Genomic DNA, 24256 nt, shown 5'->3' on the forward strand with positions numbered 1-24256 from the left:
AAGAAAGAAAGAAAAAGAAGGAAAGAAAGAAAGAGAAAAGTCAAACCTTTAGATAATAGAAAGGTGGTTGGCAGGGGCCGGGGGTGGGGGAAACAGGGAGAGGTTGGTAAGAGTACAAACTTTCAGGTATAAGATGAGTTAGGCCTGAGGATCTAATGTAAAACATGGTGGCTATAGTTGATAACACGACATTGTATAACTGAAACTTGACTCAGAGAGTAGAACTTAAAAGTTCTTACAAAAAAAAAAAAAAGACCAATATGTGAGGTCATGGATGTATTACTTATCTAGGTGGTGAGAATCCTTTCACAACTTATACATAAATCACCACAGTGCACACTTTAAGTGTCTTGTAATTTTTTCAATTACATTTTCATAAAGCTGGAGGAAAAAGTACTACTTGCCCCTCCACTAACAGTGTTGTTACTGGTTTTCCTGTGGTTCAATTACTCACTCAGCATTTACTGAAGACAAACTCTTGGCCAGGCCCCATGCCAGAGGTGGTGAGTGCCTGATCCCTGCTCATAAGCAGGAACTTGTCTGGTGGGGCTCAGTGTTCTTCACTCACCTCAAGCAAGTAACCTGTCTGCCTCTGAGCTCCACAGACCCCAATACCCACTCTCAGCCTCATTCCCTTCCTGTGTGGCAGGTCCCATACCTAACTCCCAGAGGAGACTCCAGCTGCTATCAGGCCCCCTCAGGGAACAAGTCTAAGCTCCACCCACACTGACTCCTCCTCGGGATTCTCCAGGGCCTCCAACTAGATTCCAGAGTAATGGCTTCAAATCATACAGTCTCCACTATAAGGTGTGTTTCAAGAAGTTTTACTAATAATCAAGTAAATCAAAGGAGTTTTCTATCAACCAGGAGGCTCCAAGTTCTATGTCAGGCACCTTTTGTCTGCAGTTCCCACTCACCCCTTCCTCTGGTTCCCTTTAGAGAACGACTCCCCACCACCCCCCAAACCCCAAGCTCAGACCATATGGCTCAGGTGGGGAAAATCTGGCTTAGTTTCAGGAGGGACATGTGACTCAGGCCTGGCCAATCAGAGCCTTACGTTCTCATAGCCCTAATGACTGGCCAGGGACCAGAACACAAACCAATCTCAAGGGAGAGCACTGCCATTGGCAAGTCGGTTGTTAAGCCTGGATCTGCTACAGGGGAGGACTTGCCCACATAGTTGAGTGGAGCTGGGTGACAGAAACACCAACTGAGCCTCTTGATCCTGCCAGGATGAATCCCGGAATTTTTAGTTCCTTTCCCTGTCCAATACAGAGGAGTATTGCTCTACAGGTGACAATTGCTCACAGTGGAACATTCCTCTCATTCTGGCTACAGGCTAAGAACACTGTGGGCAATAGGTATTATTTATAATAAAAGGGTGTATGGAACCAGTTTCTCTCTTGGTGTACAGAAAGATAATACCTTGAGTTTATGTAGATCTTTAAAAGTCACTATTGGAGATGTGTGAAAATTTGTAGCTGATGATTTTAGCCTAAACTGAGATACTCAAGTTACTTGGGTTTCAGTTTGGGCACATTTTGTCTGAAAGAGAAATGCGTAATCCTAAATTTTGTCAGTCCACCCTCCTTTGTATGAAGCAATAATTCATAACAATCTCTTTCAGGAAACCACCAAGACAGGGATCTAGGTATGGCATCTGCTTGAGAGGCTTCCAAAGGAGATGGTCAAGAGGCTCGGCTTGAGCTATGTGACACCACATTGCAGAAGCCTCATCACCAGCTCCAGTGACCATGGCCATCCAGCTGGCTGGAGCTCCAAGTGCTGTGCAGCCTAGGAGTCCAAGGCATGGCTCCAAGGTGCCCTCTGACTGCATAAGCCCTCAGAGGGCAGCCCTGTGCAGCCCTGTAGAGGAAGCCCTGACGTGGAGGGCTGTGGCAGGATGCTGCCTGAGCTGCCCGGGTGCAGACGGAGTCCCAGCTCCAACCCTCCAGGCAGGTAGCCTAAACCACAGAAGGGCTCACAAAACCCACCCTGCTTCCTCCTCCTCCGTCTGGTAACGTGCAAATGGTTATCCTGCAGCTGATCTTTTATTGCCCTTCTTCCTGTATCTTAACAGCTAGGAGCTAAGTGGACATTTGTAGGTCACATCAGTTTTATGGGCACACGAAATCAACTGTGTCAGATTTTAAGGGCCACGGTTTTTAGAAACCTACGTGTGTACACAACAGCCCTCACACCAAAAGTTCTAGTGTAAAAAAAGTTCTATCACTTCTGGGAGAAAAAAGAGAAAGATGGCCAAGAATAAAGTTAGTTCCAGGAACTAACCATGGATATTGGAAGCCACTAAAAATAAAACACAAGCTCAGGAAGAACTGGAGGGTGTGGCAGAGCAAGAGGGCGAGATGCTCCAGTCACCCCGTGGCTGTGGGAGACATCAGGAGCAGTGCACTACCCTGAGCCAGAGTCTCCACAGCACGCCCGTCTCCGCACACACACACACAGGTAGGAGTCCAGCAGATTCACATCCCACCGTCTAGTGCTAGCTGTGGGGCCACAGGCAAGCAATGCAAGCTCTCGGAGCTTCAGTTTGAAGAGCTAGTGCAGGGATTGAAGAGGGATATACATACAAGCTGCTTCTGCCTGATGCCCCTTTATGGCAATCATTACTGTGCAGTTATCACCAGCAGCAGCATCTAGGCCAAGTTTTACTTGGAAACGGTGATCCAAAGTATCTGCCATTCGCCACCACAGAACCACAGGTCCTATTTTTCCAATATTGAACGGGTTGATGTAAACAGGTTACCCTCTGGGACTACTGAGGCCTAAGGACAAAGTGTGGGGGTGAGCAAAAGCGAAGGAAGGTTCTCTCCTGTCTCCTCACATAAGATAAAACCTGGCAGCTTGCTCACACTCGTCTTCCTCTTCTCCATTAACTTGCAGGGCAGGTACAATAAATAATGAAAACGAAACCTTTTTACAGTGTTTACCGGAAACATCTTTCTTGCACATGGCTGAAAATACTGTGCATATGTTAGCATATTGTGCTTGATGATGGACTAACACACACATTCAGCATATTCACAGGCAAGCTATCCACACATCAGACTTTCTACATTTCAAAATGGTACAACCTACTTGGTAGAGAACGTCAGGTTCTAAGTCCTGTCTAAATAAAGTCTGAGAAACTGCCACACATACATGTACTTTCCTCTCTCTTTCAAGCATTAAGTGCTGACTGACTGAAGCTAGAAATAAAAAGAGCTTTGCTTTTTAGCCACTGTGTTTTATTGTGCTACTGAGATATGTTGCTGAAGACCTCTCGTCACGAATGGCCCGTGATCCAAGAGCGGAAATATGTTCTTTGAGTCATTAAATATGTGTGGCATTGGTAGATATGACGAGGCTGAACCACACAGGTATATAACCTCTGAAGCCTGACCTTAGAGATAAATCGGACCAAGCAGAAGTAACAGAAATCATGCTTCATATTCATGGCAGTGTTAACATCTACAATGTCACAGTCCCACCACCACCACCACCACCACCACCCACCCACCCACCCTGTTCCTTGGGCACTCTTTTTTGTGCTCTTATGGCATCCTGTACATGCATTATTCTATCTACCTCCCTGGCCTGCAACTGTTGGTTTAAAGAACTGCCTTCCCAGAGGATTTGAAGGAAGTATGCATATTGGCAAAACTAATTTTCAGTGGTCCACCTGGTGCCTCAAACCTAGGAGATGCACAGATGAGTGTATACAAGTAAAGTCAACATAAGATATGTGTTTACTTTAAAGAGTTCGCATTAAAAAAATTAAAAAAGGAAACATCAAATTCAATTTAAAGGAAAAAAAACCCAGAAATTGTCTGAGAAAACAACAGCAAATCAACTCCTGAAAAAGAGTTCTGCATCTTGGTGATCACATTTATTGAAAGGGTTGGAAAAAATAATACTCTTTAGCTTAAGAATTTTTGAGTTATCTGCAAATCAACTCATTTCAGGAGTGCAAGAATCCTTGGTCATTTCTTAATGTCGAAATTAACGCAGGTTTCTCTTTTGAATGTCTTCTACATTTAAAGAGGCAATCATACAAAGTCTCCTATATTCCATAACACGATAAATTCTTTGTTTCAGCCAACTCTTAATGGAGGGGCAACTAGAACAACACCATCTCCCCGGACAAAGAGCATCGGAATATTCCGTTTTGTTGACTGGAAGAGGAAAAAAAAAAAAAAAACACAACACATTTATACAAATATGTAGTAGTATTATTTATTTTTTGAGAAATTGACAACAACAAAAGCCACACAGACACATCATAACACAACTGATTTAAAAACCTCATCACTCACTTACCTTTGTAGCACAAAGAACCACTTTATTAACTGTTTACTTTTCCAGGATGTCAATAATTGGGGCAAAGATTAGAGCATTCACCAAAACCCACGTTCCTCCTCTTCCTAGCACAGAGCTAGACTACATTACTCACGCTTCCTTACAACCTGGTGCAGCCCTGAGACTGGGTTTTGACCAATGGGAAGTAAAAAGAAGTGACTGACTGACCCATAAGCCTCCCACGAATGCCCCTCTATGGTCTTCCTCCCATGACTAGCCGGACTCAGATAATGAACTCTGGAGATGGCAGAGCCGTAAGACAGAGGAAGCCTGGGCCCTTGATTAAGTACCTGGAAGAAAGCTATCATGCTGAACTAAAACTCCACTCAGGACTGTTATGTGGGTGAGAAATAAAATTCCGCTGCTGTACTGAGCCGTTACATGTTGCTCCTGTGTCCTACTACTGTGCTCACATATGTGGAACGAATACCTTGGGGCACTAGCCTATAGGTGGAGCCTTAGGCAGTAAGGAAACATATGGAATACAAATATTTGAAATCCTCTTATGCCTGGAGAAAACATTAGGTAAAAATGTTGCCTGCAAAGGCTTGGAAGGTAGCCCAAGGGCCTCCCTAACCTACAGGTTCTAGGGGAAGAGGTTGGAACAAGCCAAATGTTAGTTGCTATTAACCTGATACATTCAGCAAGGCAGTAAGAGATGAGCCCAGGTAAGAACTAGCTGGTTTTCAAGCAGAGATCACAAGAAATAGGACTCACAGGGTTTGAAAAGCCAACAGTTTTTAGATCCCAAACTATAGACAATGAACAGGCACAAAAGCTTTGCGGACTGAAGCCCAGCAAACCTTCTCAGTTAAACAAACTCAGCCCTGAGGCAAGAATTAGTTTAAGTGTGTTGCTTTCCCACCCAAATTTACTTTAGCAAACGGCCTAAGGGTGGGAAGAACAGTGGGAAGGAACTAAAATAAATAAAGGCATCTATAGGCTATGTGTAGGCAAGAATGTTGAGGTTACTGGCCCATAGAATTGATTGGAAATGAACAGATCAGATGCACACAAAGTCCTAAGCTTTTAAAGAAATTGCATGCAAAGAAACAGCCTGGCTAAAAAAGCTTTTGACTATTTTTCAGTCTTCCAGCATAAGCAAGTACTTGGCTGTGAAAGCTGAAGCCCCCATTTAGGGTCGCCAGATTTAGCAAATAAAAATATAGAGTGCTCAACTACATTTGAATTCTAGATAAATAGAAGATAATTTTTTTTTTTTTTTTTTTTTTTTGGTCTAAGTATGTCCCAAATATTACATGGGACACACTTGACCTAAAAGCCATTACTTCAAATCCTAGGACAGGGAACATTCACACCTCCCCAGGGGATTCTGCTGTATGTTTCCATTCTTCCCTTTTCCGAAGGCAGGTTTTTTTTTTTGTTTTTTTTTGTTTTTGGTGAAAATTCTGTCCCTGTTCCGCTATAATGGCTGTGGGAGGGGCAGTAGTAATTAATTCCTCCTTTTCAGGTTCTAGGAATCTATACCACAAGTGACCACATGTGGATCTGACAGAGAGAACAAAAATATTAGTAACAGTTGTCACAGAGAGCAAGATGCAGCAATGACACACTGGAATCAACGTGAAGAATCAACTGAATTAGTTACTCATCAGTGTGACTGAAAGAGAGAAGTCCAAGAAAATTCTGAGATTTATGGTCTAAACAACAGAAAATCATGCACTGAGGATAGGGAACTGAGAATGATCTCATTTTGAAGGTGAAGAACACCTTCAAAGGAATTTACTTTTAGATGTACTGAGTTCAAGATAATATCCAATGTGAAAATAGTTTCAATTAGAATACTGGGTATGAAAGAGTGAAGCTCAGAAAAGGAAACAAACTGGAGACACAGACTGATCCACAATCATGACAGCTACCAGTCACCACATGCCATGGCTTTACACATACCAAGTTCAGTGCCTCCTGTTATAATCCTGGGAGGCAGGCACAGTTACTGTCATCTTACAAAAGAGGTCCCCTAAAGCTTAGGAAGTTTCTATAACTTGCTCAAGGTCATGAAACTAACCACTAGCAGCAAAAATGTGAGCCCAGATCTGTGAAGAGCTCAAGCTTTGGTGCTGTACTGATTACTGTTACAGACTCCTACTTACTAAATGACATCACACCTCTGAGGGGAAAAAGAGACACATAGGTTAAAAAATTCAAAACCCATGTTCAGAAGGAGAAAGAAAATTTGCAAAGGAGTCAGCAGTCGTTGAAGACAGAAGGAAAGCCAGGACAAAGCAGAAATACAAAAACCATAAAAGGCTAACAGATGAACACTTACTATGTGCCTGTCACTAACCTGAAGGCTTTTCATGTAACCTCTCAGTGAATCCTAAATAGCTATATAAAGTGGGTCCTACTACCATCCCCATTTTACAGACAAGGAGACTTAGTCACAGACAGATTGCGTAGTTTGATACAATTAAATAGCTGGCAAGCAAGGGAGTCAAGATTTAATTCCAGTCCTGCAATCTGAGTCTATATTTTAAACCACTATACTCTAGAAGGGTCAAAGACTGGCTTTTCAAATACTTAAAAGACATAGGTAATTTCCTTTTTTTTTTTTTTTTTCACATTGAACAATGAAATGTGCCAACATTCAGAAGATCTGCATAGCTCCACGAACTAATATTTTCCAAATGACCAGTGCTTGATGTCACAGAATCACACAATGTAAAAGATCCATTAAAAGGACAAGGTAGTGGGGCACCTGGGTGGCTCAGTCGGTTAAGCATCCAACTTTGGCTCAGGTCATGATCTCACAGTTTGTGAGTTTAAGCCCCATGTCGGGCTCTGTGCTGACAGCTCAGAGCCTGGAGCCTGCTTTGGATTCTGTGTCTCCCTCTCTCTCTGACCCTCCCCCACTTGCACTGTCTCTCTCACTCAAAAATAAATAAACATTAAAAAAAAAAAAAGAACAAGGCAGACCAATGAATTTGCATATAGTAAGAGTATGAAAAGTTCAATGATGTGGTCTCAGATTCCACACTGCAATTAACCTTTAAGAAACTACCACTTGTTGAGTTTTAATGTAGCATCAAACGCGAATACCCACAAAAAATACTCCTCCCTTTTGTAACTACCTGTGAGGAAGGATTTTCAACTATGACATATCATAACAGATTACATGCAGAAAAAGATGTGAGAATCTAGATTTCAATTAAGCCAGGCATTAAAGAAATCTGCAAAAAGGTAAAACAAAGACGCTTCTAAGTATTTTGTCCTGTAGTTGATGTTACTTAAATCAACATGTAATAGGCTCACTATTACAGAGTTAGTGTTTTTAAAATTTCTCCGTTTTAGTTTTTATTAATTATTGATAGCTTAAATTCACATCAAACAAGGAACACTGTCCAGCATTACTCTTACAGACTAACACACATGAGCATCCCGGATGAGGCAAGTGCTAGTATTCTTGCCTAACAATGAGGAACTTAAATCTGCCAAGTTAATCCACTGGCCCAACATAACCCAGGTGGGACATGGCCACAACAGCACTATAAATTAGGTCCGTCTGACCCTAAAGTCTTTGCTTTTGATTGCTATACTTTACTGGGTCCACAAGTAGGTGTCAAATCATGACGGGCTTTTTATAAATAAGTGTTACGCTGTTGGATGTTGAGAACATTTGACATTTTAAAAGTGAAGAACAGAATTCCATGACTTACTTTATATATCTCCTCATAGGTTTCCTCATCAATTTCTATGGTAGTCACAGTCTCTTCCACATCTCCCAATATCATATTTAAATGCTGATCATAAGCCTGCAGTGGAAAGGTGAGCGATCAAGAAACTTAATCATCAAATAAAGGACCAATGAACAGAGCTTACGCACAATACTTATATCACACACTTTTATACACAAATAAAAAATAATTCTGCTGTGCTAATAAGCTGTTTCTTCACAAATTATTTCCAGTGACAAGTTAACTGACCTGATAAAAATACAAAGCTGTTTATATGGCCTAAAATGAATTTACTCAAAATAATTTGAAATTATTATTTTTTTAAAGCGTCTACCCTATTGGTCATCCAAGACAGTCACATCATTTATAATATTTATGAGAAAAAGCAAATTCATCACTTTTCAGTAGACTTCTTTCAATTCCCTCTGTAACAGCATGACAAGAGAGATACAGTGAAAGAAATACGATTCTTTAACTGTGAAGAAGATGGCACTTCAGTCTCCCAAAGGCACAAGACAAGACCTCCCTGTGCTAAACTGAACACCACCACGTGAAACCAGTAGAGAAATACCCGGCCCACGTAAAACCTAGCCAAAATAAACTGTGTTTGGCACCTGTAGGCTCAATCAATAAATGTTGCCATCCTGATAGGGATAGCCTTAATCCAAACTCTAAAGCTCATGTATTTTACTAAAAGGTGAAACTCCAGGGGCCTTGTTCAGAACCCACTTATGCTTACTTCTTTTTTAAAAATTTCTTTTATTTTGGGGCATCTGGGTTGCTCAGTTCGTTGAGTGTCTGACTTTGGCTCAGGTCATGATCTCACAGCTTGTGAGTTCGAGCCCCGCATTTGGGCTCTGTGCTGACAGCTCAGAGCCTGGAGCCTGCTTCAGATTCTGTGTCTCCCTCTCTCTCTGCCCCTAACCCACTCGCATTCTGTCTCTGTCTCTCTCAAAAATAAATAAACATTAAAAAAAAGTTTTTTTAAATAAAAAAATTTATTTTTTATTTGAGGCAGGGAGGGAGGGGGGGGAGGGAGGGAGAAAGAGGGAGAGAGAAGGAGGGAGAGAGAGAGAGACAGAATCTTAAGGAGGCTCCAAGCTCAGTGTAGAGCCTGACATGGGGCTCAATCCCACCACCCTGGGATCATGACCTGAGCTGAAATCAAGAGTTGGATGCTCAACCGACTGAGCTGCCCAGGTGCCTCTCACTCATGCTCACTTCTAACAAAGCGTTAAATGGTTTACCAGCTCACATCAAAATAAAAGTAACACATCAGCCACATAGCAGTCACTTCTAGCAAAGCATACCAACAAGAGCAAAAATCTAAAGATGAGGGCCAGAAAACAAACAAAATGTTGGGGGCCATTTAGTATAGAGGCAATGAAGTCTAGAAGGGAACTAAAGAAGCCTCCAAGAGCTAAGGCGACATATCTGTCCCGGGGTGTGTCTCCACATGCCACTGGCCCATGTGTTTAAGCGCAATTCTCTTTTTCTTGGTAAAGTTGCCACTCTTCCATTTCCCGGGGTTCCTCTTCTCATAAAGCCAGCTGTATATCAAGATCACTGTCTTCCTAGGTCCCTGCTTTCTAAGTACAGGACACTTTACCTTTAGGTCTTATGGAAGGTGAAATCAAAGTACTTAAGAATGGGGCTGCAGTCAGATTGCCTAGGGTCATATTCTGGACCTTCCTTTAACTTAAGCAAGTAACTTCACCTTTCTAGGCCTGAGCTTCTTCAACTGCATAACCAGGCTAATTAGCGTCTACCTTGATAGGGCTGTTATAAAGGTTAAATGAGACATTACATACAAAACACTTACAATAAAAGCACCTGGAATGTAATTAATGCTCAACAAATATGAGCCGTTTTAAATCACTTTAAGGTAGAATGATGGTAGTAAAAACAATATATACAGGAGAGTGACAAGTTGTCAAGAAAAGACAAAACCCTCAGTATACTCTCTTTATGAATAAATAGGACCACTTCAAGGGATCAATCCTATACAAATACGTACAGATATACACAAAGAAATATGCATAAAAATACATACTGCAGACTTATTTACGGCAGCAAGAAATGGAAAACAATCTAAAAACCACTTTTATAATACACAGAATTCTATGCAGTCCTTAAAAAGAATAAAGGAGGGGCGTCTGGGTGGCTCAGTTGAGCCTTCAACTTTTTTTTTTTTTTCAACGTTTATTTATTTTTGGGATAGAGACAGAGCATGAACAGGGGAGGGGCAGAGAGAGGGAGACACAGAATCGGAAACAGGCTCCAGGCTCTGAGCCATCAGCCCAGAGCCTGATGCGGGGCTCGAACTCACGGACCGCAAGATCGTGACCTGGCTGAAGTCGGACGCTTAACCGACTGCGCCACCCAGGCGCCCCGAGCCGTCAACTCTTGATTTCAGCTCAGGTCATGATCCCAGGGTTGGGCGATCAGGCTCTGTGCTGAGCATGGAGCCTGCTTAAGATTCTCTTTTCCTTTGCCCCTCTCCCCAGCTCACGCTCATTCGCTCTCTAAAAAAAATAAAGCTGAATGGAGATTTATATGCATTCATGATGAATAATTTCCAAGAAAGATTAAGTGAAAAAGAAAGCTGCTCAAAAATATGTACAGCAAGATCCCAGTTTTATTTACAGGTGGTGTATATAGTGCAAATACATGCGTGGGATCACATGTATATGTATTTATGTGTAAATATATAGAAAACACCTAAAAGATCACAGACCCAATTTCTAAGTGGCTAGCAAAAGAAAAAAATGGGATTTCACCTTTTACTCTATGTATTTCTGCGCTATTTAATTTTTCTCACAAGAAAACGCAAACTTATGTACACATCAGTAACTGACAGAACGTTTAAATAAGAATGGAGAATAAATGCTATTTACAAATAGAAAAAATGAAAGAAATGAAAATGTTCTTTAAAATTACATCATTTCTGTTAGAAAAAATATTAAAGAGGTGAATTAAATGCAGTTGTACTTGACTTATAGAAATATGGGTGACCTTCCACCTTCTTATCTACATTCAAAATACTCTTCTACATCAGACAGTGTTTCTATTTCAAGGGGGTAGTGGTAGGGGGGCATGACAGAGAAATAACCTGATTTCAAGGTAATTTAATAAATTTACTTACATGTAATCTGCCTCGAAGCTCTCTGTCATTCCTCATTTTCACATAAATTCGCTCATCCAGGCTGAGCCTGATGAGATCCAGGGGCTCCTCTACGGTGTTGGTGGTTTGTTGCTGATGAAAGAAACAGGCTTAGTAATACAGTACTAGCGAGTGCAGTGTTCAAGTCATTGCTATCCTGTACGACGGTGGGCAAGTTACTTAAACCTCAATGCCTCAGTCTCAGACTCTGTAAAATGTGGATGACGATAGCGCCTACCTAATACTGTTGTTGTGAGGCTCAAAGGGCATATTATGAAAGCTTAAAACAGTGCCTGGATCATAGTGAGTGCTATGTAAGTGAAGGCTGAAACACACGTACACAGGAAGGAGTTATACAGCAAAATAAGCATGTACTTTGTTCTCTCAAAATCCAAAGCGCCTGACCCAATTTCAGGGTACAGGAAGTCACTGTCTGGGACTTCAACCTTACCTCAAATTTCACTTAGTGATTTGAAAAAATTTCATTTAATGATTACCACACAGTAATCAGAATGCCAAGGAGAGATTCAATCTGGGGCAGGTTGAGTTTAGGGTGCCAACTGGCCACTAAGATGAATATATTTAGCAGGGAGTATTGAATACTGGTTGAAAGCACTAGCTTTGAAGTCAGGCAGTGTGTGTTCAACTCCTGAATCTGAAACTTGTGAATTCGGATTAAAAAAAAAAAAAATCATGCCATCTCTGAGCATCAGCTTCCTTGTTTGTAAAATTGAGGAAGCCATAATCTTCCCTTCATGATTCTTGCAAGGACTGGATGAGCTAATGTATTAAGTTAACGTATTAAGTGTATTCACAATAGTAAGTGGCAAACTGAAAGTACTTAAAAATGGTTCTTGTTATTTCCAATTGAAGAACTGCTGGAAATATAGATCCCAGAGAGATCAGGGCTAGGATGACTTGGGAGTCATCCAAATGCGAGGGATGGGTAGGCAGGAAAGTTGGTAAGATTATTCAAGGAGTTTCTTTGGTGAGTACATCAGGCCAGTGGCAGAATGCGACTGAAAGTTACAGGCTCTACAGTCTTAAAAAAGCTAGAATCTAGAAAAAAAAAAAAAAATTCCTAACCTCAACTGGTCCTCAATCCCAATTAAACAGGTGATTGTCAAAGACCAGCTAACCAACTACTACATTACGGTAGAGCGGTCAGTCTCTGCCCTCAAGGAGTTCATTCTAGTGGGGAGAGGGGTATGAATAAATATATAGTAATACTACAAGAACAGACACACCACAGAGCCCTACTGCTCCTTTGGCTATAGTCTACAATACCCACTGTCCATACTTTTCATCCTGTAGCTTTACATTTGCCTTTTCAAAGAAGCCTCCCTGATGAACCAATTCATTTGTTCAATAAATATTTGTTCAGGGTTTCCAGCACTGTTCTGAACCTGGAGGACAGAATGGTGAACAAAACCCTGCTCTTAAGGATCTCACATTCGAGTGGGGAAAGACAGACGTTGAACATCGAAGGGTCTACTTAATATGAACAAATAACATGCTACGAAAAAAAATAAAGCAGACTAGGAAAGAGTGCTATTTTATGCAAGCGGCCAGATAAATCCTCGTTGATGAGGTGAAATTTCAGGAGAAAGCTAGGTTGTGGCCTGATCCACAAATATATCTTAGGAAGAGCATTTTCGGGAAAAGGAGAGAAGATGAGAAAGCCTAGAGGACCATCATATTATTTTATATACCAGGTCCTTGCTTGTTTTCTTCATGCCACATCACAGTTCCTACATATTGCAAGTTTGTTTACTTATCTGCCTTTCCAGAGAACATAAGCTCCAAGTGGGGACAGGGCTCACGTTTGTCAATGCCGGTGTCCCTGGTGCTTAGAGCGGAGTCTAACCATACAAGTTGATGTTTACTACTCATTTGCTGAACGAGTAACAACCGTTGCGCTCATAATAGTAACTATTTAGCTTTATTATCACCTTTTCTACCAGAATCCCGACATCTCCGTGAGGCAGGCAGGGATAATCATTCCCATACCACTGATGAAGATGAGATACAAGGGAAAGGAAGTGACGAGTGTGAAGAATAATTAGTTTTCAGGCGGGCTTCCAAGGGGAAACCATCTCAGGGCGTGAGACAAAATTCGGAGAGGGCGCGGTTACCAAAGGGAAGATTAAAAGTCGTGATAACTTAGAAACAGGGCGGCATGAAGGCCACCTTTCGGTGAGTTTGGAGAAAGTAGCCCTGGGACGCAAAGCCGAACAGAGTGAGGGCTAGCAGTGGAAAAGCCGCTCTGGAGTGAGCCCCTCAAAATACACTCACCTGGTCCACGTCGTCCGCCATGCTTCAAACCCTGCGCTCTTTCCTGCCTCTCGCGAGAGTACGCGAGCCGCTCGCGCGCCCCCCTCCCCCCGCCGCTGTCTCCGGAAACGCGAAAAATACAATGAGCCGGAAGTAGAGAGAAATTCGCTCTGCGCCGTCTTGCTTTGTACAGTCTGTGTTGGTCATTTGAGGCTGAGGCTGGGGCGGAGCTTCATCGGCGTAGACTTGGCCTATAAGGAAAGGGCTGGCGATGCCTCGCCCCGCTGGGGGCGGAGCTTGCGCTCCCATTCCCGTGGCTTAGTGCGTCAATCTCCGGCAGGCTTGCCTGGGCAACATGGCTCGGAAGCGTGCGGCCGGTAGGGAGCCGCAGGGACGTGAACCGTGCGGCCGGAAGGCCAAGGGCAAGAGCACGGCCCGGCGTGAGGAGAAGGAGGCGGGTGAGAGCGAGACCGAGCCGGGCTTAGGGGTAGATGCTCATGCTCAAGGAGGGCAGGAAACAAGGTGCGGGGGTGGGGGGGGGCTGACTTCTGGAGGTGACGGGGCGGAGAATACCCTGTTTGCCTTGAGCGGAGCCGGCGTTAACGGCGGCCCGGGGAGGCGGGCGGTTGTGCCACTGCTTGGGTCCTCACCGACGTCGCTGTGCTTTAGTCCTCGGGAGGACTGATGCGCCCTGGGGGTTCCCCTGGAGCTCAACCTGCTCTCCGGCGTTGCCTCTTTCCTGCTTCCTGTTGCCCACAGGCTGCTGTCCAGCCTCCTGCAGATGCAAAGGGCTGAATAAGGCAAAAGGCATTACAGTTGTTTTGTGGCCCCCAGAAGACGGATGGACCAGAGTGCTGTAATGTGCGGACTCCCAGAATAATATCTTCAGTTAAATCTCACCCCAGAGTTCCAGATTCGGATCCAACCTGACTTCTCCACCTGGATGTCGAATAGGTTTCTTATATTCGTTAAGGGCAAAGCAAAACTCTTGCTTTTCCCCTTTAAGCCTGTTTCTTCCCCACCTTTTCCCATTCAATAAATGATCCCTTCACCCACTTGTTAAAGCAAGCCTCTCCTTTTCATTACACATACACATCTAATCCGTCAGCAGGTTCTACCAATCCAACCTCAGAGCTGTATCTCAGATCCCTACACTTCTCTTTATTTCCGTGGTTACAGCCCCTGCCTAAGCCACCATCACTTTTCATTTGAAGGACCACAGTTGCTTTACTGGTCTCCCTACTTCCCCACTTCTCTGCAATGGTTTTCCACCTGGCAGCCCAAATGATTAAAAAAAAAAAAAAAATCAGATCGTGCCATGTTCCTACCTCAAACCTGTGGCTTCCCATTGCTCTTGGCCTAAAATCCAAATTCCTTACCATGGCCTGCAAGACCTTACATGATTTGGCTGCTGCTACTTCTGTTGTCTTTTAGGACTCTTTGCCAGATACCCTCCTTATTGGCTTCCTGTCTGTTCCTCAAATATGCCATGTTATTTCTCACCTTCAGCCTTTGCCTTTGATATTCCTTCTGCCTGCAATGTTCTCCCATGGCTCTAGGGTGGCTGATTTCTTCTGTTCCTTCACATCTGAACTTACACTGCTTTGAGTGTCTGATCTAAGGTGATCCTTACCAGGTACTCCTTCACAGGCCCTCACAGCCTCTGTTGCATAATGTAATGATCTTGTTAATTTATTTGCTTCCTTTTAGGGTAGCCCATCTTACTACCATTTAAGTTTATGCAAATGTGTTTTATTTTTTGCTGTGTCCTGTATTGTCCTCTCCCTCTTCCCTGCATATGCCAAGTGCTCAATAAATGTTTTCAATAATTGCATAGTGCATGCTGTAGAAGGGATTTCTGGCATTCCTAGAATAATCTGAATAGAAGTTTAGGTAACCAACAAGGATTCCTATGACACTAGGTTCAATACTATGATTATATAAGTTCAACATTCATTAGTAAATAGGCAAATGGAAGTCATTTCCAAACTTAGAAGGTAATTTACCCCACAGTTAATGCTGTGAGTTCCATTTTATTGATTTACTCATTCAGGTAATTTACCTTTACACAAAGGTAAATTGCCCTTTACACAAAGTATTCAAGACAATGATATTTTGGAAGAAGGTAGCAGGCTTTGTGGCTTTTGAAGGAACAATCAAGTTTGGAGAGATTGGGAAATGCTCTCTGAAGGAGATACATTTGATCTGTGACTTTAAGGATGGGTAACATTTCAGCAGATGGCTGTGAAAAGGGGTTGTTATTGCAGTCAGAGGGAATGTATTCCGAATATGTGGCACTTCAGGAGTTCGAAGTTTTAACCTGATGGAAATGCCACCTGTCTGGGTACCATTTCTTCCAGCTTAATACTTGATCTGGACTCCAGGTTGGTGCAACTTAGTAGTTATATGCACTAGTGCAAATTATTTTGGACAAATAGTTTACCTCTCTGAACCTCATCTCTGAAACACAATACTACCTTTCAGGGTAGTTGTGTTTGCGAGTGAGCTAGAAGCATCTGCCACGGTCCACGTTAGGTAATCAGATGGGCTACCTTCTATCGGTTCCGCCTAGGTGTAGGTGAGGAAGCACCCGGGCATGAGTCAGACCCTGCTAGCTAGAGGAGCTTGGCAGTAAGTTCTCTTCAAGGAAGAGTTACAATCTTTGCTGTGGTTGGGTCGAAGAACAGTCTGGTTGTGGATTGGGCTACAGTTCACACTGATTTGATGACTTTACAGTATAGTTTCTGAGCACCTCATTGCATGCCAAAGAAGGTGACACTTGGCTGCTTTCAACGTTTAGGGACAAAGAAAACAGTCTTCCACATTATTTCCTTGTTTCTATTAGGGCATGTCTAATTTCTTTATGTTTCTTCCCTATGTTAATGCTTTCGTCACTGTGAATCATTAATTCCTTCAATAAATATTTACTGAGAACCTGCTATGTCCAGGCACTGTTCTCAGTCCTGGAATTAATAGTAGTGAACAGGACAGTCACGATCCCTGTTCTCGTGTTGCTTACAATCTGTGGGGGAGGTGGGGGGGCAGACAATAACAACTTAAATAAATTCATGCAGCGATAAGAGTTACGAAAAGAAGTAGAACAGGCAATAGAACTGCCATGGGGGTGAGGAAGAAGCAGCTAGGTCAGAATTGGTAGTCAAGGAAGGCCTCTTTGAGGAGGTGATTGATAGTTTGAACGAATTACTGAATGTCCTGAAGGAGCCATTCATAGGAAGTTCTGAGGGAAGGCAGAGGAAGCTGTAAGTTTTAACAACTTAGGAGGAAATGAAATGAGCTTGGCCAGTTGGCTGGGCACAGTGAGTGGGGGGCGAGTGGTAGAAATTGAGGTGGGAGAAGTGGACAGGACTCTTAGTTTGGAGACCAAACTAAGTTTGTATTTTATTCTAAGCACTATGGGATGCCTCTGGCAGTTTTAAGCAGGTATTATTAAATCTCAATGGAAGGTCAAGTAGACCATGTGGTAATTCCTGCCTTTCTGAAATAACCACATTGGCCTCAAGGAGGCTCTAGGTTAGGTAACTCTAGATCTTGGAGAGTGCTAGAAAATAGCTCTCTGGATTCTCTGGGACCCCAAAAAACCATAAAGAATAAAGAAAAAAAATAACCTATGTTTCTACCATCCAGAAAGAAGCACCACTGAATAGTGGTATATTTTGTTCAAGTTTGTTTTTCTAAGTAGTGGAAACCACACAGTAAAAACATATTTGCATGCTTAACATTTTATTAGATGTCATTTTTCTTTGTCTTAAAAGGTGACTGAATTACCTTCCATTGTGTGACTGTACATAATTATTATGTCATGGTTGGGCATTCAGATTTTTAAAATTTGGGGGTATTACAGTAGCCACCCCCCCCCCCCCGCCCCACATCTGCAGGGATATGTTTCAAAGTCTCCCCTCCCCCCACAACAGTGGATGCCTGAAACACAGTACTGAACCCTGTATATGCTGGTTTTTTCCTAGACTCCATACCTATGATAAAGTTTAATTGATAAAACTAGGCACAGTAAGAGATTGGCAACACTAATAATGAATAGAAGTTCAAACAATATATTGTAATAAAAGTTAATGTTTGTTTATTTTTGATAGAGGGAGAGTGCGAGCAGGGGAGGGCAGAGAGAGGGAGACACAGAATCCGAATCCAAAGCAGGCTCCAGAGCCTGACGTGGGGCTTGATCTCACAAACCTTGAGATCTTGACTTGAGCCAAAGTTAGATGCTTACTTAACCTACTGAGCCACCTAGGTGCCCCAGCCTTCTAATTCTTATGTGAGGTGATAAAATGCCTAACTGATGAGGTAAATAACAGGCATTGTGAAGTAGCCTTAGGCCACTGTTGACCTTCAGGAGTTTGTCAGGAGGTTCGGTTGTTCCTCACTGCAGTTGAGCAGTGGGTTGAGTGGGAAACTAAAACCGTGGGTAAGGGGGGGATTACTGTATGAATGATGATACTGTGGGCATCTTTTTGATTCACAGTTTGTTTCCTTTCTTGCCCCCTTTTAACTCCTCTACCTCTCTCTTCAAAGCACAGAAACACAATTGTGTTTTTTAAGCAACCAAAAAAGTTTGGTGAGGAGGAAACAGTGCTTTTGAAGTATCCTCTCGCGTGCATTTTTAGATTAGTGAAAATGAAAGAGTTTCACATCTGTTTGTTTTACATCTATTCATAGAGGGCTAAGAAGCGTTAAAGATCCAGGAATTCTGACACCCTACTCAAACTGTGAAGTCATAAACCCTCAAGCAGGTTTTGGCCATGGAATAAGAAATGTCTCCAGATTCTAAATATTTTTGAAATTGTTTCCATTAAAATGTTCAAAACACAAGAATGCATAGAGTCCTTTTATAAAACATTCTAAAGAAACTGATCAGTGATTTTATCTAGCATTAGAACATATGTTCCATTATAAGAGAAATTTATGAAAATTATGACCATCATAGGGTTTTTCCCCCATGCAAAAGTATATTCTTGGGGAATATAAGTATGTATCCATAGAGTCAGTAAGACAAACCATAAATGGAACGAATCAATCTGATACTAGGTTAATATTGCTGCACCTCCATAAAGGCTAAAGTATTTTTGTTTTCCAAAATTAATTGAAGCAGAGTCATGCAAAGGCAAAGGAGGATTCTTTATTTCAGATTCAGGATTGATTATTTTTATGAACATGTTTGCAAAATAGAAGCCATCTTCCCCTGCCGTGTTACTATTTATTAAAAGTTGATTTACTGATACCTGTTAAGAAACAGACTGTATTTCTAGATACCCTGATTTAACGAAAGCCAGCAGCTTGTGCCTTTTTTAAATTTCCCTTTAACAAAAACCAACAATGATTATTTTAAGGAAGCAAAGGTATTTCTGAATTACTACTGTTATTCCAACCCTAAGTTTGCTGAGGTGGTTGGTAAATGAGTGCCTTTGGGTTAGATTGGAAAGGTTTCATAACTGTTGTGAGCAGGGTTTGGTTGTGAAAGGTGGTGGAAACATGGATTAGTAGCAGTAGGGTTGTGGTAAAACTTGGACATGCTTCTGAACTCCAAACATTTCACTTAGAAGTGAGTTACCCCTAAAATAAATAACTAGTCTTGGCAGGTAGTCAATAAGCAAGGTGCTCATAGCAGATTGATGTACTTTCCTTCCTGGATACTAGCTGCAGTTTGAGATTTGAAAGCTAGATTTTTGAGTCATGTGGCAGTGTCTGTCGTCCCAGGAGGAGTAGAATAAAATGCTGGTAAAAGGAGTGAGTTTTTACTGTGAGTGCAGGTGTAAGTTGGAGTAGAGACACAAGGCTGCAGGCTGGTTGCTGAACAGATGGGATGGTGACCCGGTGACGGAGATGTGGCCTGGAGAGAGGTGACAGAAAGGGGCTTTTCATCACGTGCCTGTGAAAACACTGCCTCCGCCTTTCCCGTGTCCCTTACCTCATGTTCCATGTGGTCGTCTAGATGTCTTGCAAGATGAGAAACCTCTAAAGAGGAGCCTTCTCTCCAAAGTCTCACGAGAAACGAGGAAGAGAGGTTGCAGTGATCCCGGGGGCCCCGCACACAGTCCAGCCAAAAGGAAGGCGGCCAAGGTGACTGTTAAATCTGAAAATGCCGAGGTGAAGGATGAAGCTCTCAGCGATGGGGAGGACTTCAGGTGAGATGGCTGAGAAGCTTCCTGCCAGGTCTTGATTGCTGCCATCAGGGAGGTGTCAGTAATAAAACCTCCCCTTTTTTGCTCGTCACTAGGATCCGTGCAAAAGACGGGATCTTTAAACTCTTCCAGCTAGAGCTCAGACCACTAGTAAGATTCTTCTTAGCGGTTACAGTTGGCCGTTGAACAGCCAGGCTTGAACTGCAGGGTTCTACTTATACGTGGGTTTTGTGTGTGTGTGTGTGTGTGTGTGTGTGTGTGTGTGTGTGTGTGTTTTATGATAAATACAGTAAGCTCTGTAAATGTAGTTTTTCTTCCTTGTGATATTTCAAATAACATTTTCTTTTCTCCAGCTGACCTTATGGTAAGAATACAGCATACAAGACATGTAACATGCAAAATATGTGTTAAACACTGTGTGTGTTATCTATCGGTAAGACTCCCAGTCAACAGAAGCCTAGTAGTAGTTAGTAGTATTTCGGGGAGCTAAAAGTTCTGTGCGGATTTTCAATTTTTCAAGGGTATATAGTTTACCTCTCAAACTTTTCAGATAACAGTGACAGTGTGCATAAAGTGATTTATTTGTGGTTACGCAGCTAGATGGTGGCAAAAACCAGGTGAGACCCAGGTCTTCTGACTCGAGGTCCAGTGCTCTTTCTCCTGCATAAAGGTACTCCATTCCGAAAATACTGGCCTGCCATTCCAGCTCTCTCTTGTACTGTCCTCGAGCACACTCTCCTCCCACCCAGCTGGACTTCTTGTCCCTCCTGCTTTGCCACCTGAGTTGTGCTCATTCTTCCCTGTACCTGGAATGTTTTCTTCCACCTAGAAGATGTGGATCAGAATCCACTTTCTTGACAGTTTCATTGATTCTTCCCTCCTTTCCTCTGGTTTCTTGCAGCATCTCTTACGAGTGTAGCTTGTCTGCCTCGTGTTGTGCTTATTTGTGCCCATGTCACGTACTGCACCTGCTCCCCTGGAAGCTCTCTGAGGCCTGGAACCACTCCTGGTTCGTTTTCGTGTGCCCTGTGGCATCTAGGAAAGGACCTTTTGTTTGGCAGAAACTGAGCAAGATTTTTGCAGTGAATGCACATTCTTAGTAATATGTGGTGGACAGGGATTACAAGCCCAGTGATCTTCCACCTCCCAGGAAAGTTGTGGGGAAGAGAGGAAGAGGAAAACCAGAGGCAGTAGTCCCTTCAAAAACAAATCTTCAATCTTAGTGTTGGCTTTTCCAGCAACCTCCAGTCCTGGCAGAGAACAGTCGCCCAGGAGAGGGCAACAGTAGACAAGAGCATGAGGAAGCAGGTCAATTTTGCACTCAGTTCATCTCCCTTTCCCTTAGGCTTTCCCTCAGTCTGTCTCTGAGCTTACTGTTTCCTGGCTGCCTGTCCGCATTAGTTGGATTCTTTCTCCAGAGAAATCCACATACAGATAGACCAGGATACAGTCAGTTGAAGCTCTGGGACCTCCTTTCCCTTTCTGTTGAGAGTCCACTGCAGTCAAACCCATAGCACACGGACATTTCCATTACATTCACTCAGGAGAAATGTTTTTGTTTCTGTGGCATTGAGAGAGAGAAGCAGGCTAAAAAGGCAAAATGTGGAGTTTTAGAGCTGAAGACTGAGGATCGGTTATTTTATTTTATTTTTTAATTTTTTTTCAACGTTTTTTATTTATTTTTGGGACAGAGAGAGACAGAGCATGAACGGGGGAGGGGCAGAGAGAGAGGGAGACACAGAATCGAAAACAGGCTCCAGGCTCCGAGCCATCAGCCCAGAGCCTGACGTGGGGCTCGAACTCACGGACCGCGAGATCGTGACCTGGCTGAAGTCGGACGCTTAACCGACTGCGCCACCCAGGCGCCCCGCGGATCAGTTATTTTAAATGTCTGTGCTGAAATCCGAGATGATGTTGTCACCATAGTCAAACATTACAAAAGCTGAAAAGTAACTCAGAGCTCTAAACACATTTTAGAATGTATATGAAGTTGCAAAGAGTAGGTTACATATTAACAACCATTTCATCTTGGGCCAGTTAGTCAGCTGTGGCCACTTCCCCGTGTCCTTATCTACTGAACCAGCTAGCTGCCAAGCTTTTGTTGTTGTGTATGACAGACCTGCATACAGTCACATCCCTGCATACCCTGAAGTTAGAATTCCACCAGCTTCTGTCTCCTTACATCATAATTCTTAAAGTGGGGGGAAACAATCATCTGAGTTGGCTCCTGGTAGGACCAGCAAATGGGAATCCCCTCTTCTCCGTTGTGGTGCCCACCTGCACGTGTAGACACCCAGACACCACAGCTTTTACTTCTGGAACTCCCATTATTACTGTGGTTCCTTCTGATGTTCCCTGTACCCCCTGCAGGCTCAGCTGCGTTTTCCCTCACACAGCTCTAGGTTGTAGGGTCATTGCGTTCTTTCTGACAGCACATCCAGCGTCAGACTGATGATCAGAGCACATCTTGAGGAGCACTTGGGACCTACGCTGATGGAGGGTATGAGGCTCAGAGCTCACACGTCATCTTTACATAATTGCGACAGGTTCTCAGCAAATAGGAGTCCTTCTAGGGTATGGGAATCTTCTTCACCTTCCCTCCTGTGATCTTTACACAGGGACTTTGCAAGTGCCCCCAAGAAGGCACACCATCCAAAGAGAGAGGCTGCTGTGGACAAAGGCAGCTGTGAAGGAGACGAGGAGGAAGAAAGTGACGATGATTGGGAAGAGGTAGAAGGTAAAAACATCAGAGCTGTGTGATTGTGTTTTTCTGGTTGAATCGGCTTGGAGGCATGTCACTTAGCTACCCGTTGTTCCCTTTCGAAACTAAGATCTAATAAGGTTGCAGTAGGGGCTTGCTTTTGATGCAAGGAAAAATTCATGACCAGGTTACCGAAAAGGTATGGTCTTCCTCTGGTGGCTGTCAGGAGTAGATTGTGAAAGAGAGAGGCAACGTCATCTCGTAGAAAGCACACAGGCTTTGAGTCCTGGGTTCAGAGCCCAGCTTTGTCACTTATAGTGGAGTGAGCAAATCCACCTGTCAGAGCTGAGTTTTTTCACCGATGACATTCAGTAAGCATTGAATGCTCCCTGTGAGCTGTGCACAGGCTGGGATCCAGAACTGTGTTGGCGGAGGAAAGGTTTGCAAATGTAATGGGCCCAAAGCCTCATATATTCACAGTAAGTGGCAGCTAATATTATCATCCCTGATTCCTTCTGTGTAGCTTGACTCTATCTCAGCTCTTGATTTGGAAAATGATTTTTGAAAACCAACAAAAAAATTTTTTAATGTAGTACATAGACCCCACCTAGATTCCTAACTGTAACATTTGCCATATTGAATGTGTCTTTCTCTCTGCATATATACATTGTAGAACCATTTGAAAGTAAGTTGCAAGGGCGCCGGGGTGGCTCAGTCTCAGGATATGATCTCACAGTTCACCGGGTTAAGCCCCAAATCTGGCTCTGAGCTGACAGTGGGGAGCCTGCTTGGGATTCTCTCCCCCTCTCTCTGCCCCTCTCCTGCTTATATGCATGCACTGCTCTCTCTGTTCGGAAAAATAAACATTTAAAAAGAAAATAAGTTGTAGACACCCTGGCACTTTACTTGTAAATACTTCATGCATTTCAAGAATAAGACATTCTCCTACATGATAAAATATTTTCACACCTAAGAAAATGAAAAGTCCCCATTTGTTACAAAAATATCCTTCCTAGGTATGTTTTTGTTTGTTGCTAATCCAGGATCTAAGGTGTGAGCCTTGTATTTGGTTATACCACTTTAGTCTCCTTTAGTCTAGAACAGTATGTGTTACCCAGCCCTGTTTTTTCACTTGTGGAACACTGCTGTTTTTGAAGAGTCGTGGCCTCTTCCTTTGTGGGATGTCTCATAGTCTAGTTTTGTCTGACAGACAGTCACACATCTCAGGGTGGTGGTAATGGGTTTCAGTGTCTCTTGGTTTCTTATACATGTAAGGTTTACCTGAATTTAGGTTCAGGTCTTAGTACTGCATCCGTTAAGAGGCACCTAATATCAGGTTGTCATACTAGTGACGCAAAGTTCGATCGTGTAAGGTGGTCCTGCCAGGTTGCAACAATATAAAGGTACATTTTTTTTCCTCTTTAATTAGCCATCTTGGGTGGTACTAAAGAATTTCTTTTTAATGTTTCTTTTTGAGAGAGAGCACACACCTGTGTGTGAGGAAGGGGCGGAGAGAGAGGGAGACAGAGGATCTGAAGCAGACTCTGCATTGTCAACAGAGAGCCTGATGCGGGGCTCAAACTCACAAACAGTGAGATTGTGACCTGAGCTGAAGTCAGACACTTAACCCATTGAGCCCCCCAGGTGCCCCTACTTAATGGTTTCAGTATGTTTTGATCTTTACCAAGTCAGAGATTATTACACTGAGCATTGCAAAATGGAATATTCTGAATCTTTCATTTCATATTCATTGATCAGGTGACTTTGATCTGTAAAGAAGAACTTTCTCTTTTAAGAATTTATTTTGAGTATCGCTGTGGACTCAGATATTTTAAAAATTGAAATATGTTATCAGTTATTATCGTTACACTTTTTGATCTTCAGACTGTCCCAGATTTGGCTCATGGGAGCC

General features: G+C 42.9%; 2 protein-coding genes across 5 annotated transcripts in view; one reads left to right on the forward strand and one right to left on the reverse strand.

The window, feature by feature from the left end:
* Positions 1–3867: 3867 nt before the first annotated feature.
* On the reverse strand, positions 3868–13644 carry LSM3 (LSM3 homolog, U6 small nuclear RNA and mRNA degradation associated). The gene is made up of 4 exons (XM_043588233.1): positions 13513–13644; positions 11200–11310; positions 8037–8132; positions 3868–4175 (listed from the first exon to the last, which is right to left on the reverse strand). The coding sequence occupies exons 1-4, from the start codon at positions 13531–13533 to the stop codon at positions 4095–4097; spliced, it is 309 nt and encodes a 102-aa protein (XP_043444168.1). The 5' UTR covers positions 13534–13644; the 3' UTR covers positions 3868–4094.
* Positions 13645–13709: 65 nt separating this feature from the next.
* XPC (XPC complex subunit, DNA damage recognition and repair factor) overlaps positions 13710–24256 on the forward strand; it is a 29040-nt gene continuing 18493 nt past the window's right edge. For 2 of the 4 annotated variants that reach the window (XM_043588224.1, XM_043588225.1), the window contains exons 1-3: positions 13710–13949; positions 19454–19646; positions 22262–22380. In XM_043588224.1, the coding sequence (XP_043444159.1) occupies positions 13847–13949; positions 19454–19646; positions 22262–22380 (415 nt within the window). In that variant the 5' untranslated portion in view covers positions 13710–13846. Of the gene's footprint in view, positions 13950–19453; positions 19647–21564; positions 22144–22261; positions 22381–24256 lie in introns of those variants that run through there. The other 2 variants (XM_043588226.1, XM_043588227.1) reach the window with 2 other exon arrangements.

The sequence above is a fragment of the Prionailurus bengalensis genome, chromosome A2, assembly GCF_016509475.1.
Source record: "Prionailurus bengalensis isolate Pbe53 chromosome A2, Fcat_Pben_1.1_paternal_pri, whole genome shotgun sequence".
Taxonomy (NCBI): Eukaryota; Metazoa; Chordata; class Mammalia; order Carnivora; family Felidae; genus Prionailurus; species Prionailurus bengalensis.